The sequence below is a fragment of the Varanus komodoensis genome, unplaced genomic scaffold, assembly GCF_004798865.1.
Source record: "Varanus komodoensis strain SLA01 unplaced genomic scaffold, ASM479886v1 scaffold43, whole genome shotgun sequence".
Classification (NCBI taxonomy): Eukaryota; Metazoa; Chordata; class Lepidosauria; order Squamata; family Varanidae; genus Varanus; species Varanus komodoensis.
Window position 1 is genome coordinate 4,144,046 of NW_025335985.1, and position 16,398 is coordinate 4,160,443.

At 41.8% G+C, this 16,398-nt stretch overlaps 1 protein-coding gene across 4 annotated transcripts in view; it reads left to right on the top strand.

Moving 5' to 3' along the window:
* The first annotated feature begins 10,120 nt into the window (after positions 1 to 10,120).
* Positions 10,121 to 16,398, top strand: part of FSD1L (fibronectin type III and SPRY domain containing 1 like) — a 39,935-nt gene continuing 33,657 nt past the window's right edge. For all 4 annotated transcript variants that reach the window (XM_044443885.1, XM_044443886.1, XM_044443887.1 and 1 more), the window contains exon 1: positions 10,121 to 10,340. In XM_044443885.1, coding sequence (XP_044299820.1) covers positions 10,326 to 10,340 — 15 coding nt within the window. In that variant the 5' untranslated portion in view covers positions 10,121 to 10,325. The remainder of the gene's footprint in view (positions 10,341 to 16,398) is intronic.

Below are 16,398 nucleotides of genomic sequence, written 5' to 3' on the forward strand. Positions count from 1 at the left end.
TCTTAACCACTACGCCACACTGGCTCTCATGTTGTTCATGGAATGATCAGGTCCTACCCATGGGAGCAACAAAAGCAAATGTGCCGCCTTAGCTATGCAGCAGCCCTTCGTTTATCTGAAGATGGCAATCCTCATATCCATCCAAGGACTTCACAAGGGCTGCCTTTGGGTTGAGCCCTTCTCTTTGGCTATATCAACCAAAACTGTATCAGTTTTGTGGACTGAAAAAGGATAGTACATAATATAAGAAGGAGCCATTTTTTAATTTGAGTGATACTTCCTAGATATAGGGTAATTTTATTTGAATGATTTGATTGCTGTGTGTTTCCGCTTTGGGTGAACCAAAGGCAATTGAAAAGTTGCACATTTTGGGGAACTGGTAACCATTTTTGCGACAGAATAATGGATCCAGCTGTGGAATGGAGAATGAATGCATCTAACCTCTTCCACACTATAAAATGAAAGGATGCCTAATGTAGACTAGTATGTGATCTCACTACAAAGACAGACATGTGTAAAAAATTAATTTCTTGTGACATTCCAAAAGTACCAGCTGTATTCAGATTTAGCAGCAAGCATGACTTGCACAAGCTTCCATGTGCCTCAACCTCTCCTGCTATTGCTTCCCTTTCTTCATGCATGAGAGAAAAATAAAAGCATCTTCCCTGAGTTCACAGCAAATGATAGTGTGCCAACATTCAAATGCAGTGAACTATAGTTTATGTGAATCATAATCTGTTCATAAACCGGGATTCCAAATTATAGTCAAATGATTTAAATGCTACAGATGCTGTTTTCTTCAGGAAAAAAATGTTTTAATGATTTCAAGAGTCAGCAGGAATTGGATGTGGTGCCATGCCCATGCCTGATTTACATCTTTATTGCCCGAAAAATGCTAGGTTCACCATTATGGGTCCCATGTATTTTTATATAAGGAACCATCCTGCCTAGGTGGAACACTTTAAGGTCCTATAGATGTCAATTCCACCTACCCCATCTGGGTAACTCTGAGCACCAGGAAGACATGTCCAGTTTCTTCCATTGCCCAGCTGAGCAGTTTTCTGTTTCTCTGCTGATATGAGGAACAAGTAAATGATGATCTTGAACAGGATTGGGGTGAGCATGGGAAGAAGCCGCCTCCCCCACACACACACATTGCTATCCTGATCAAGATGGCTGTTTCCCCAATGCTACCTTCCCTCCTGCAATCTCAGGCACTAGGGTGTGAGGGGGAAGGGAGGCTGGGTGTCTGGGCAGGTGTACTGTGTGTCTGTGTGTCTGCCCCACTCATCGCCCATCCTGCCTGCTTGCGCAAACCCCAAAGCATTCTGTAAGGGATGATGTGGTTCCCCACTGCATAGAGTTTGCCCACCCTTGCTTTATAACTTACCTGCCATCCACTGACCTCCATGAGTAAGCAGATATGACTTTATGCTGTTCAGCATACATGTAACTCACACTCTTCTGCACTCAGTAGATGTTTAAAAGCTTGACTTTGGCTGGAACTTGTCCTCCTAACTGACTGAAAACTTGAACCCGAGAAACAAAATGTAATGTAATGTTAGAATGCCTGTTACAGGGTCTTTTGCTCAGCTAAGGAAGTATAAGAATACTTTGCCATTTGCTTACTTATTCAGGGACTCAGGTTCCTGTGCAGAAGTTGCCCCAGTTTTCATCTGTCACCTGAACTTTGGTTTAGGGTACACACAGAATCAGAGGCATGAATAGTTCTGCACATCTGCACAGGCTGGAAGGCATTTTACAAGGGTTTACAGCAGTCCAAGAAGAACAAATTTCCCATGTGACAAATCTGTTAAGGCAGCCTGCTTTCCCCAAAGGGTTTAGCTAAAATACTGGTTTAAACGTTAAACTACAGTTCAAGTCGCAGAAATGACCGGAGACCTAACAACTGAATCCCCACTCAATGGGAATCACAGTACCTGTGTCCAGAATTTTTAAAAGCAAGAGACCAAAAGCTAAGAGTAAGGAACAGGTTCCGTCATGGTTGGCACAAGGAATTTTTGTCAGCTGTGGTTCCCCCATCTGCTTGTTGAAAGGTCTACATCAGGAAGATTGATAATGGTGTAGCAGTCACCCTAGAAAATAGTGTCCCTGATTTGTGAGCAAATCAGGAGAAGGTTCTATTCTCAGATCAAGCTGAGCTGAAATTTCATATAAGGCGTTTTTTTGAGAAAAGTTTTTTTTTCTCTTTTGCTCAACCCTCCTGCGCTCCCCAAGCAGCCCCATGTCCTGTTTTATAGAGGAGCGTCTTCTCTTTGAAGGGCTGTCATGTCCAGTTCCATTTTAAAGGTAAGTAACTATGTTGCCCATCACGAGTTAGCACCTAGACAGCAGACCGAGTGGGTAAGTTCGCCTGGTCACAGTTTTCCACACTATGGCAAGATGGTCTGCATTGCTATTGAGATTATAGTTATTTCTGAATTTGCTTCCAGTAACAAGTAGCCTATGCAAACCTTATTTATTTATTTAGTAAATTTGTAAACAAGCTGCCCCATTTGCATTATGCTCTCTGGGGGGCCATTATAATAAAAATCAATAACAACATAAATAAAATAATACAGTTTAAAGGTTATAAATAAACACAGTAAGACACAATATATTCAAACAACAAAATATAAATTAATAAAATTAATAAATAAAATTAAATTAGTACCATTGGTGCACAAAAGAGAAAGGGATTCACCAGGACCTAAAACTCAATAGAGCAGGCACCTGACGACTCTCTGATTGCTAGGAGTTCCACAACTGGGATGCCACCACCCTTATGCAAACTGGTGTCCTATTTTGGGGTTGCAATTTCTTGTTTCTCTGTGATTCATAAACATCCACCATCATTCCCAGCTGAGAAAAAGGCCACTTTGCAGAATTTTCTCCAACAATTTTTGTGGCTGTGGCCACCATTCCTGCCCCCCCACCACCCACGGAAGGTCTGTAGCACTGTGGAACACGCAAAATGATGCTGAATCTGCCACCCTAACTGCAGCTTTCTGTTTGCAGGTGCAGAAGGACAAGAACAAAAACGTTGTCCTTGTTCTATTGTGGAAAAGGAAGCAGTGTTGGTGCCACTGCTATTGGGAGGACCGTTTCCAAGACTTTCTCCTCCCCATGGATGAATTCAGGGAATGTTCTCCTCAATTTCTCTGTCCACAAACTGGATGGAGAATTTTGAGAGGCCGTTTTCTCACAGTGCTAGTCTTAACAGCGTAACCCTATAAAAGTTTGTTTGCAAATCAAGTCCTTCTGTGATCCATGGGGCTAATCCCCAGGTAAGGACAGGCAGAATTGCAACCTCAGTTTCCACAGAACTGTAGTGAGACTCAAGAGGTCCAAAAGTACCCTACAAGACTTCCCAAAATTATCTGCAACACTTGGGGGTTCTGTGGCAGATCAAAGAGTCACTTAATAGATAAATGAACCCGAAAAGGATTCTCTGAAGATAAAGGGCTAGGTCCCGACTTTGTCAGACTTAGAGTAGACCTACTGAAAACAACGCTGGATCCAAACTAGGATGTTTAATTTTAGGCTTGCCGAGATTTCCCAAACTGTGCCAGTGAAACATGCATGCTTTTCAGCCCTACGGAGCTTTTCTTCAATTATTATGGCTTGAAGAGTGTTGCACTCAGTACATATATTTAGCGTCTCCATTTTTCAAGAGGTTGCGAAACTGGCCTGTAGGGCTAGAAGAGGATTAGAATGGCTTGAGCTTGTTAACAGGACAGTAGATAATCCTTGTTGCATAATCGCTTTAGGAAATCCTGTTTTCTAATTGGTCGAGACATTTCACTCTATAGGTTGGTACCACAGCATCCACTGGAGCTGACTTATTCACTGAGGCAAGTCACAAATAACAGAAGTGACCCTCGAGGAATATTAACATTTGGAGATCCTTGGTGGCTGCAAAGACCCCAGATGGATTCATCTGAAGTGGAAGTGTAATAGGCAGGCAGAAATGCATTTATAGCCGATGGTCATGAGCCTACTTTCAGCTGCAGCACACATAACGCAGGCCTACAGTTCCTCTCCTCCATCTCCCTTTGAGCTAGTAGCCGTGGAGCCTTCATGGAGGCCATGGTCCCCCTCTCTCTCTCTCCTCTCATAGAGTTCCTGTGTACATATACAGGTAGTCACACATAGTTATGTATGTGCCATAAAACCAACCTTATAAGTCTATTGCAAAGATTGTTGAAAGCCAGTGTGGCATGGTTATGAAGAGTGTTGGAATAGGATTCTGGAAATCTGAGTTCTAGTCCCCACTCAGACCTTGAAGCTCACAGGGTGACTTTGGGCCTGTCACCATAAGCTACCTTACAGGGTTGCTTTCAGGATAAAATGGAGAGGAGAGGAAGGTTCTGTAAGCCACTCTGGACTCCTTGCAAGGAAAAAAAGGTGGAATATAAATGTGATGATGATTTTAAGTGGAAGCATTTTGTCCACTTATAAAAAGCTTTATATGTGTAACGTGTAGTATCTGTGTTGTACACATCTGATATTCCAAATACTGGCTTAGTCATTCTTAAAACAACTCTGTAAGATAGGTCAGCATTCTTATCCCTATATTGCAGGCAAGGGGGCCAAATTAAGGCTCTCTGGGAATCTTATGAATATGCGTTAGGAAGTAATCCCCACTGAAATCATTAAAACTCCAATTAAAGTTCCCAGCACCTGGGCTGGTGTTCAGGCTTTAGCCCCGAGCAAGAAGGAGGGTTCAATTTCACTCAATTCCCTCAGCCCACACATGGAGCTGTGGCAAATCACTCTCTGTAAGAATTACTTATGAAGGGGTGTGGACCTGCTTTGCCTCAGGGCAAAAGAGAGTCCTTTCCCTAAAAGAACTGCAAAAGTAAAAGAGGGAAAGAAGGCAAACAGGGCCTGAAACAGCGAGTTGGTGCTACTTCTGAGAACAAATACCTTCTGCCCAGCAGCAGAGTTACTGGGGTGTGCTCACAAAGCCCTGCCACAGGGCCAAGGGGGGGGGGGGCTCATTTGCCCTTCCCTGTTACTGATGTTTTAGCAGACTCTAACTCTGCTAAAAGATCTAAGACAGCCGGGCAGGCTGTAGCACAAAGCAGACTGAAGTGCCATTCACCCACCATCTTCATTTCTGCAGGGTGTCTCTGAGCCTATATTGGCCCCATGTCATCCTCTGCAGAAAATAAGATGTTGGGCAGCTGGAGCTTAGATACATGAAGCTGCCTATTGTGAATCAAACCATTGGTCTATCTTGCCCAGTATTGCTGACACTGGCTGGCAGCAGCTCTCCAGGGATCGGGCAGGAGTTTTTCCAACCCTAACTGGGGATGCTAGGAATACAACTTGTGACTTTTGCATGCAGTGTGCCCAGCAACTCACAACTGCCTTTTCATGATGGTACCTCACAACACTTTTTTTAATTTGGGGCAATGGGAAGCTGATCCAAACCATGGCTACATCTGCTTGCACTAGAGTTCAAACAATAAACAACAAAAAGGGTTAGTTACAAGCTCCATAAAAAATAGAAAATGTAGTTTGATGCTAAGAAAGAAGCTGGAGCTGAAATCCTGCAAGGCTGCTTGTGCAACAGAGACTGCTTGATGGCCATGATGAGTCAAACTTGGACTGTGATTGCAGCTGTCAAGGAGAAGAGCTTCATTCCTCCCTGTGGGCTCTCCTGGGATTCTACCTGGAGGACCGAGACAGGAGGAGATGGCAGGAGGGAGGAGACTAACCACCAGGTGCCTGATCAGTGCACACTGAGGTAAAAAACCACCGGCCATGGTAGTCACACAGGGTGAGAGTCCCGTCACAGAGTCCCTCACCAAAGAATCCTTAGCAGATACAGAATAAGAGGTCTCTTTCTTTGAACTCTGATCAGTAACTAGTTAAACATCAGAAAGTAGAGAGTAATGGTAACTTTCCTAGTGGAGGAATGTGGACAGCAGTGTCCCACAGGGATCTGTATTGGGACCCAGGCTTTTCACCTTATTTCTAAGTGACCTGGAATTAGTAAGCAGTGAAGGGGTCCAGTTTGTTGCTGATGCCAAATCATCATCATCATTATCTTTATCTTTGTTTCTATGTTTCTACATTTCTATACTGTCCATAGCCAAAGCTCTCTGCGTGGCTCACAACATTTAAATCATGCATCCAGATTTCAACCAGGCCCGACTCTGCTTAGCTTCCAAGATTAGGCAGGATCAGGCACTTCAGGCTATATGGAAGCTATATTCCATTTATTTAGGGTGGTTAAAACTAAAAGGGACTGTGAGGAGTTTCAAAGGGATTTCTCCAAACTGGGAGAAGGGTAATCAAAATGGCAAGTGTGATTCCAGCACTGCACTGCCCTCTGCCCCCAGTTGCTTAGTGTGCCATGCAAGCCCAGTGACTTAGTTGAAGTGTGGTTTGAATGACAAGGAAATGGCCAGATGCATCTGCTGGCAACCAAGATGCCTCCTCTTCCCCCTGGCTATGGGTGATACATGCAAGGAGTAGGAAACTTTGTGCCATCCAGATGTGTTCTTGTGGCCTTCCATAACTCCTGACCATCGCCCATGATGGCTGGGACTCATGGGAGTTGCAGTCCAAAACAACTATAGTTCTTCCACCAGTGGAAATCCCACATATATGGCATTTTATAAACTGGGAAGAGTGGTGGAAACCCCAACATGAGGCAGGCAGAGCATCTCTCAGGTGCACAGGGCATCTGCCTGGATTCAATCCCCTTCTTGTTTTTATTTATCAGATTTATATCCTGCTTTTTTCCTTCCTTTTTAAGAGCTCAAAGCAGCTTACATCATTCTTGATAAACGTGAATGCTGGGCTGAAAGCAACAGAATGAGATTCAGCAGGGACAAATGCCAAGTCCTCCACCTAGGAAAAAGAAACCAAATGCATTGATACAAGATGGGAAATATGTGGCTTAACAGAAATGAAAAAGACCTTGGAGTGAACTACAGGCTAAATATGAGCCAACAATGTGATACTGCAAAAGGGGCATAGAGATCCATTAATAGAAGTATTCCTTCCAATCATGAGAAGTAGTATTTCCCCTATATGTCTTACTAGTCAGACCTCATCTGGAATACTGTGTCCAGTTCTGGGCACCATGATTTAAGAAAGATGCAGAAAAAATAGAAGCGGTCCAGAGGAGGGCAACAAAAACGATCCAGGGTTTGGAAACACTGCCCTGCGAGGAGAGACTGAGAGAACTGGGCATGTTCAGCCTTGAGAAGATAAGACTGACGGGGTGGGGGACATGATATTACTTTTATAAGTACCTGAGAGACTCTCAGAAAGAGGAAGGGCAAGATCTCTTCTCACTCATACAAGAATGTAGGGCACAGAATAATAATAATAATAAACTCAAGTTATGACAATTTAGATTAGTTATCAGGAAAAGTTTCCACACTGTCTGTTTGACAGTGAACCAGTTGCCTAGGTTGTGAGCTCTCCCACACTAAAGACATTCAAAAACATTCAACATGGTTGCCAGTTGAAGCCTGGGTCCAATTTAAAGTGCTTGTTTTAACATACAAAGTCCTGCATGGCCTGGGACCTGGTTACTTGGAGGATCACCTTTTCCAAAATATTCCTGTCTGCCCATTGAGATCTGGGAATGAGGTCTTTCTGAGAGACTCATTCCTAAAAGAAAAAGGGATGGTATTTAGAACAAGGGCCTTCTCAGTGGCCGCCCCCAACCTTTGGAACAGGCTTCCTAAAGAGATCTGCCTGATGCCATCTCTATGTTCATTTTGGTGTGAGGCAAAAAACATCCCCTTTCTCAGATTTTACAAAACCTGAATTTAAAACCTGATTTTAAGTGCTTAATCTGCACCAACATATTTCCTGCCTCCCTCCCTCTGTACTTGTACTTTCAGCTCTCTCTCTCTCTCTCTCTCTCTGTGTGTGTGTGTGTGTGTGTGTGTGTAAATTAGCTGCTTAGAGAGTTCTCTTAGACTATTGAGTGGCGAATAAAATTGAAAATAAATAAATAATGAAAAAAGAAACTGGACATCCATCTGAGTGGGATCATGTAAACTGGTGACCTGGAACAGCAGGAGGTTGAACCCGATGACCTTCTTGGCCCCATCCAACTCTACTATTCTATGATTCTCCTCCTGTTTCCCTCAAGGTTATCCCCACAACAGCAATCTTGTGAGACAGGTTGGGCTGAGATTCTGTTACTGGCCCAAAGTCACTCGTTAGGCTCCATGACCAAGTGGGGACGAGAACCCAGATCTCCTTACTCCCAGCCACTACAACCTATGCAAACCTTGGAGCTGGCATAGGAGAATTCTCTGTTGTTCTGATCAATAGGAAGAAAATTCAGGGGGAAAAAGCGCAAAACTACAAGTTGCCTTGAGTTTCGATCACCAGGAATAGGCGAGATATAAATAAATATAATCGTCATACAGGGATTGGTGTGTTATGGTTTACATCACACATAGTAGGTTGTATTGTTATATTGTATTAGGTCTTTTTCTTTTGTTATTGTAAACCATTTGGAAAACCATTTGATTAAAGTGGACAGTTTATAAAAGCTTAAATAAATAATACTCTGCTAGAGAAAAACAGAGAAATCTGTGCTCCTGACCTTCCATCATGGCTGGCATGAGCCTTGTCCATTTGCTCCATTGCCCTCCCTGAAGCCTAGGATTCCTCTTCCAGTGATCATATTTCAAAGGAAACTGACACCTGAGTAAGCACTGCACCTCTAAAATGCTATTTGGAAAAGTGTGTGTGTGTGCACGCACGCACATGAAGACACAATTAAATGTGTCCAGTTCTTACTCTTTCTGCAGGATCTGTCCCTGGAGCAGCCATGTCTGATTTCCTTCACACTGGAGAAGGGAAGACCTACTGCTGGTCAAGACTCCTAAGAGGAAGGAATCCGACTGCACTGACTCCCATTCCTTCAAATGGTTTATGTCGGCAGTCTGGACTTCAGGGAACAGGCTGATGCAAAAATCAAGATTCTTTCATCCACGGTTTAAGAAACTCAGATGTGGAAGAATCTTGAGGGAGGGAGAAGTCTTCCAACATCACTAAGGGTCTAAAACTGATGAAGGAATGAAAATAGTGGAGTATAGACATTTTTCAGACTGAGAATAGCAAGTACAACCCCTAACTTGATGAGATCAACAGGAATTTTTATATTTAGAACCACATGTTGAAATTCATGTATAATGCCAGTTTTATTTTTGTATTTGCTTTTGGTGTTATAAATATATACTACTAAAACTGTCCGCATGCCTTTATGGGCACATATTTCTGGTCCAGAATATTAGAGTAACCATCTTCTTAAAATGCATCTTCTTGGCAAGCTTATCTTGAATGCTTTGCAGTAGAGACCAACTGCTGGATGCCTGTGGATCAGATTGGGCCATTCAGCGGACATCACCTAGTCTCCTGCACAACACAAAAAATTGTGGTTTTCATATGCTTTGTTGTTTACAAACCTTTTATACTGCCTTTGCAGCATGAAAGGCAATTAAAGGCTATTTTCAATAAATAATTTAATGAGTCTTGCTCTCATTCAAAAACATTTTGAAGAAATAAATACACAGCCTAGTGAATCGGATCCTTATTGAAACTTTTTTTTAAATAAACGAACAGTCAAGGAAGTCTCATGCTGAGATTAATAAAGTCCGTAGGATTTGGTGAAGGCAAACCCTGCACTCAGCTGCAAACCCTTTCCGCATTGCAGCCGTCCAGCTTGGCTTAAAGTACGCACTAAAAACTTTGTTCCGCAGTGCTCCTGTATCTTCCTTTAGTATTGCTCATATACTCCTCAGCATAAATAAGCGGCAGTTGCATTCCGTTGCGTAGCACACTTCCCCCTCTCCACCTTTTTAATGTTGTCTCAGGAGACAAGTAGGGTGGAAACTGAATCAGTCCGTCAGTCTCGCCCCTTTCCTCCCGGTTTGCTATAAGGCTAGAGACCGGCACGAAAAGAGCAAGGGCAGAAATCAGGCACACTGCAACATGACCACGCATGCTCCGTAACCCTCCCCACCGTCTCACTTTGGGTGCTCGGGCTGCACCGCGCATGCTCGTATCGGGGTGAGGCGCTGCTGAGTTGTGGGCGGGGCTGGGCTGGGCTGGGCTGAGCTGGCGCGCGCTGGCATTGCTGCGCTCGCCGCCGCCGCCTCCTTTTCTACCTCGTCGGCCGCTGTTTGGTGGCTGGCGCGGCGCTTGCAGAGCTTTAACCGTTAGGTGGGGAGAGCGGAGCAGACGCGGCGCTCCCTCCGCCCCTTTTGTCGCGGTCCCTTCAGAGGGCTCGCCTCGCCCGCCCCTCACCTGCTCTCCTCCCTGGAGCCGGCTTCAGCATGGAGGCGCAGAAGGTAAGCGGGGCCGGGCGCTGTTGTGTGTGTCTTCCTGTGTGGAAGCGGTTTTCTCGCTCCGCAGGTCTGGCCGAGGGATAAAGGCGGGGAGGTCCATGGCAGGGAAGTGGGGCGCTGTGTGGAGCGGGCCTTTCTTTGGTCGGCGGCGTCGGCAGCCGCAGTAAAAGAGGAAGGACTTTCCCTCGAGAGTGTCTGGTTCGGTGTAAAGCCTAGGAGCGGTCGTGCAAACGCCAGTGCCCCCCCTGCCGCCGCCGCCGCCCTTTGGGGGGGGGAGCGAGGGAAGAAAATATATGCATTGTGTAGCTGTGCATGATAGTCTCTTATGGGGAGGAGGCCATGCATAGCCCCCAACCGCTATCACGGCCGACTCATGAACCCTTGAGGACTAATCCATGGATGGTGGCCTTTAAGCTCCGCAGCAGGTGCACGGTGCAAGTTCAAGGGGGGCGGGGTTCGGCGTTCCAAAGGTTGGTGGTTCTTTACTGCGGTTGCAGCTTCCTCCTACCAGGAATCAATCTTTGTCCCCATCCTGAATTGTGGAGGCGTCTATCCTGTGCATTTTCAGGCTGTATGTTTTTAAAAGCTGTGCACCTGTGTTCTTTTATCACTCATGGCAACACTTTTCATGCCTCCAGTTCTTTCTTCTCACCACATTGTGTCTGATCACTCGATACTAATAAAGGTGGACATTGATTACTTTCTGTTGTAATGAGCTGGGACAGCTACCTATGTCATACTCAGTGAGTTAATAAGTGTGCATGAGCATGTATTCTTAGGTTGCACTCATCAACTTGCTTAGTAACTTCCACTGAACCTAATGGGATTTACTTGTGAGTAAAAACAAACACATTTAGGCTTGCAACCCAAAGCTACATGTTCATACAAGCTTATTTGGAATAAGCTCCATCCAGCACTCTGAGATTCCTAAGTAAATTATTCTGTCAAACACCTCTTCTCTCCTGTTTGTCCCCTGCTCCTTTTATCTTAAAAAACAGAGAAAACAAAGCTGCAAGACTTTAATTCTCTCACAAGAAAAATTAAGCCATTCAAATAAAATTTGATCAGAAATTTCAAAATCTAAGTCTTTTATCTTGCTACATATCAATCATAGAATAACTGCTTGGCTTCAGACACTATCCTATTTATTAAGGCCAACAAGATGCTTACAGTCCTTTGAAAATTAAGCATACATAAATAATGATTTAAATAGGAAATCTGTTTAATATTTGTTTAGACTAATATTGTTTAAACTTCAGTACAGACCTTTAGAAGATGATCCTTGGTGGAACAGCAACTAGGAGGTACATCAGTAATATTCTTTGCAGCTTAACAAATATTCAAGGCTTGCCTTTTTATAGAGGCTTTTTGGTAGTTGGGGAGCGCTTAATAGTCCTAAAGTTAATGGAACTTTATTTGGCTTCCCAAGTACTTACATTATTTTCTGTCCCAATAATATTGATTATGTTTCCTTGCAATTTACTTAAACAAGTAATAGGGAATGCAGTCTATAAAGCAGTATTTGAACATGTGACTAAAATAAGTGAGGTTTACTTCTGAATAAGACAAATACGATATTCTTGAACTCCCAGTGTTGGTCAATGTCTGTAGCCCAGTGCTGATAAGTGGTCTAAACTCAAATGTGGGCAAAATTCTTGTTTGGGCCTATGTAAAACCCAAGCAAAGTCTTTGAGAACTATTTCTGCAACATCTTAAAACACTTGAGTACTTTAATTTTGCCAGCTGTAAAAAATATGATAACAACTCCTTATTCCCACATCTGTTTGCTATGAATATAGGAATATGTAAACAGGAGTATGCAAGGTAGATTGAATAGAAGGGGATCCGTGAAAGACGTACTGGTGATTTATTTAGCCTCTTCTTCTGTAAAGAAAGGAGGTAAGATAGAGGGAGGAACAATTTGATGTGTCAGCAGTACTTCTAGTAAACTGGCTAATATTGACATCTGACATCATGGGTTGGAAAGTAGATGTGGATCCCTTTATAACAGACCCAGTGAATATTCAAACATCACTTGAAGAAGCCAGTGTTAATGCTTTATGAGGCTTTACTTAGACAAACTAACCTAAATGCAGCTGTTTTCTTTCTTTTTTCTTAGTCATAACTATGCTACCAAAAGAGTAATGGTTTAATTATTGTAATGTGTGCATAGTAGTAAAAGTACCACATACTGAATTTGCCAGTTTTGGATATTATATTTAACTAGTAGCAGCCATCATAACTCAAATGAGAATTGCTTTTGTATGGGGTAGTATTGCCTTCCTGGCCATGGCATAACATTTCCCATGGATTATAGTAGATCTGTCAAGTAAGTGCTGAAATAGGCTTTTGCTGTGTTAGTTGATTAGCAGCATGGTTTATGCAGAGAAATCTTAGAGCTGATGGCTTTCTTCCATCAGACTCAGAAGAAAACTGATAATGTAGGATGAAGAAAGACAATCATGTATCTATTTACACACAATGGGAAAACTATAGACATAAATAAGCTACCTGTATGGTATTCTCCAAATGAGCAAAATATGTAAATAGCCATGAGGCTCCATGTAAAAAATCCAAAACTCACAGTAGGCCAATAGCTATATTAGGTCCAATTAAAATGTTACTATTTCATACCTGTGGATATTACCCTACTTTGGCTTTTAGCTTTGGTTTTTGGATCTCCTTTTGCAATATTTCACTTTCCTCTGTTTTTAGACAATAAAAATTGCTGCTTTGCTGGAGTTAGATTAGCTGCAGAGTTATACTTTCCCTAATGCCACAGTCCTATCTGGACATAGACTGTGTTGCAAATTAATCAAAAGAAAGTTTGGAGATTCAGTGATGTATCCACCATGTCTTGTATAATTTGGCTGAGATGCTTTATGGGAAAATGAATATATGTACCTGTGCAGTGTGGATTTTGAGAGAGCTGAGTCCCATAGTGAGGAATCCCAGTGAATATATACTTTTGAATCCTGTTAAGGCCGATGACTATGCTGTCCTTATAAAGTAGGACAGGGTGGTAGAGCATTGAAGAGAAGTTTATCAATAATTCAGTATATAGAAAATTGAACAAGGTTATGTGTGTGCCTGTAAGAAGAAATATTCTGCCACTTGATCCTAGTATGTAAATTAAGAATTGCACAGATAAAACCATGACTTGATGGTTTTATCAAGTCATGTGTTCGGATCCTAATGTCATCATTGCTTAAATGTTATTGCTGTATGGAATTAGTAATTATTCTGTATTCTAATAATGGATGCCAATTTTAAGCAAAACTCAGCAGGTCTTTTCTAAGAGATCTTAATTATGGATCACCTTTAATTCTATGTGTAAAAAGAAAGGTAGTGTAGGTAATGGGCATAAGAACCTCAGTTTTCCTCCAGCTGTTTCTAGAGACTAATGAAGCATTTGATGTTTCATGATGTATGGCTTCTTAGTTTTTATTAGTATAAGCCATAAATAGTAACAGATCTCCTTCAGCTGATGATATCAGCTTTCCTACAAAATTGTAAAAAAGAGCTGGGCAGATTCTGGTAAATTTTAACAGACTTCTTTTAACTGGCACGACTTCCTTCCTCTTCTTTCAACCACTTCTGGTTTTTTCAGGTTCCAACTTTTGCTTCTTAAAATGAATTAAAGTATACTACTTCAATGCTAATCCATTTAGTGAAGCATTATTGGATCAGTCTAAGAGTTGTGCGCTATATGGGAGATGCATTATAAGTGTGCTTGAAAAGTGTATGGCACAATCTAACTTGGTAGCTTAGATGACAGATAACATACCCATTTTGTGCTTAGCTGCTTCAGTGATGTGCAACAAGACTCTTAAAGTATTGAAGTTGTGCTTAAATGTTTGGCATCATTTAATAAGTATCTTCTAGTCTAACTTAAGCTTCATTTTCCAACTTTGTTTACAGTGATACGGTTGGTAAGTAAAAATAACACACCATGGTATGTTTATATTTTAGGAGTAGCTGCCTTTCACATGGAAACCTTTGCCCTCAAATTAGTTATTGCCTTTCTGAACATGGTTATAAAATGATTTCCATGTGGTAAGACTAAATGGGTAAGAAGACCTCTTCTGATGTAAAGTGACAGTTGAATATATAGGATCTAAGGCTTAGCTCTAGGGCACCAGACATGCTACGCACCTAGGGTCTGCTGACTGTAAAAGTAGAGTGTCAGCCCAAACTGAAGCAATGTGGTCAAAATGCTACAAGCTTCAGCGCTGCTCAGGCACAGTGTACACAGTTTGAAATTTAATGGACTGTAAAGACACAATGTGCTTACCACCAGGATTTGTTGAATATCACAGAGTAGCTAAAAGGGAGATTTTTTGGCTGCTGCTGCTGCTGCTGCTTAAATCAAAGTTCTTATTTCTTTAAAAATGGTAAATACTGATTCATAAGTAACAGCAGCAGTCCTGGGGTTCCTTAACCCCGGAATAGACAGGGACAAGCAGAGCATGTGAGTCATTTCTGCTTTTAGTTAAGAGTCCTTGGGTTGTTTCCTTAATATGGGATGGAAACTCTTCCAGATGGAAATTTTTCTGATGTCTTATTTGAAAAGAAATGTTTCTTGATTCACACTGTAAAATTTGCTAATACAAATGAGATTTTTCCTATGCAAATTACCCTTTTGCAGGAAAGTTTCCTATTCAAAATAATTGGAAAAAACTGTACCACTAGTCTCATGACTTGTAAACTTGGAAATTGGGTTTTTATGGGTTACACAATCCAGAATTAACTCCTGATTTATTATACACTTAACTCTGGGTTGTTTGACTCATGGAAAACTCAATGTTTCCAAGTTCATATGTCATGAGACAACCCAGGAATGGGCAGTCCTGGGTGGTAATTAAAAGCAGAAATGGCCTTTGTGCAAGTAATGTATTCTGCCCATCTCTGGGTAATTCCTGGGTTAAGGAAACCAGTAAAAGTATAAAGATAATAGCATATATTTCCTTATTCTTTGTCAAATATAAATAAACCTTATAACTACATCTGAAAGAACACATTGTTTTAAGATGCATACCCAAAGAGGATTGATATATCTTATCGCTGCTTTTGCTGGGATAATTAGAGCTCCATCAGCTTCTCTTACTCTCTGCACTGCTTATTGGTTCCAGTTGAGAACATTTGTAACAACTATTTCACTGAGTTTGTGGTCACATGCTGGGGAACTGGGCATGAAGATGCTGTTGCACACTGCTTGTGTGCAGCTTGTTGGCAATGTGCTAACTGAAACAAATGGTAATCACAATCTTTGTTTCACTTTTCCTTCAGTTTGTTATTGAAGGATGCTACCAATAGAAGCAAATACACCAGCTGAGAACAAACCGCATTGTGCACAGGAAAGGGCTGTCATACCTTAACCTCCCCCCGCCCCCCATATGGACAACCGAGGACTAGTATTTGTCAGTGCTTGCCTTAGAAAAATAACTTGGAGAAGTTCATATCCTGTATTTAGTCCAACTGAAGGGCTTGATTGCAGTCAGTGGGCCTATGGATAGTCATGTATGGTATGGAAACATTTCCATGGAAAAATAGCATTCCTTGAAAAAAAATTGCAAAACAATTTTTTGTGTCTCAGATTATTCTATGTATTAGTCAGAAATAACATGATATATAAATACAAATGAGGTGAAACTTCAGGTTCAGGTTGCAGTGAACCTTTTACAAGTACTGATATATTTTCCTTTGTATAGCAAATCCTATTAAGTGGCATATTGTAGGAATTGTGTGATTTCATAACATGCTGAATTGATAATATAAGCAAAATGTGTATGTTTTATCCTTGAAGATGTGACAAATCTTGATTGTTCTTGCATAATTGTTGAGCCAAAAGGTTGAGTAAACATGTATTAATTCTGCCCTCCCATTGGACCACCAAATATGGGACTTAATCTAACGTTAAGAGAGCTGAGGCTTGCTCATATAAGTTTGTGTTAATATTTTTTTATTTTTTTTATTTTTGGATTTATATCCTGCCTTTTTCCTACAAAGGGCTCAAGGCAGCTTACATCATTTCTCCTCCTCCATCTTATCCCCACAACAA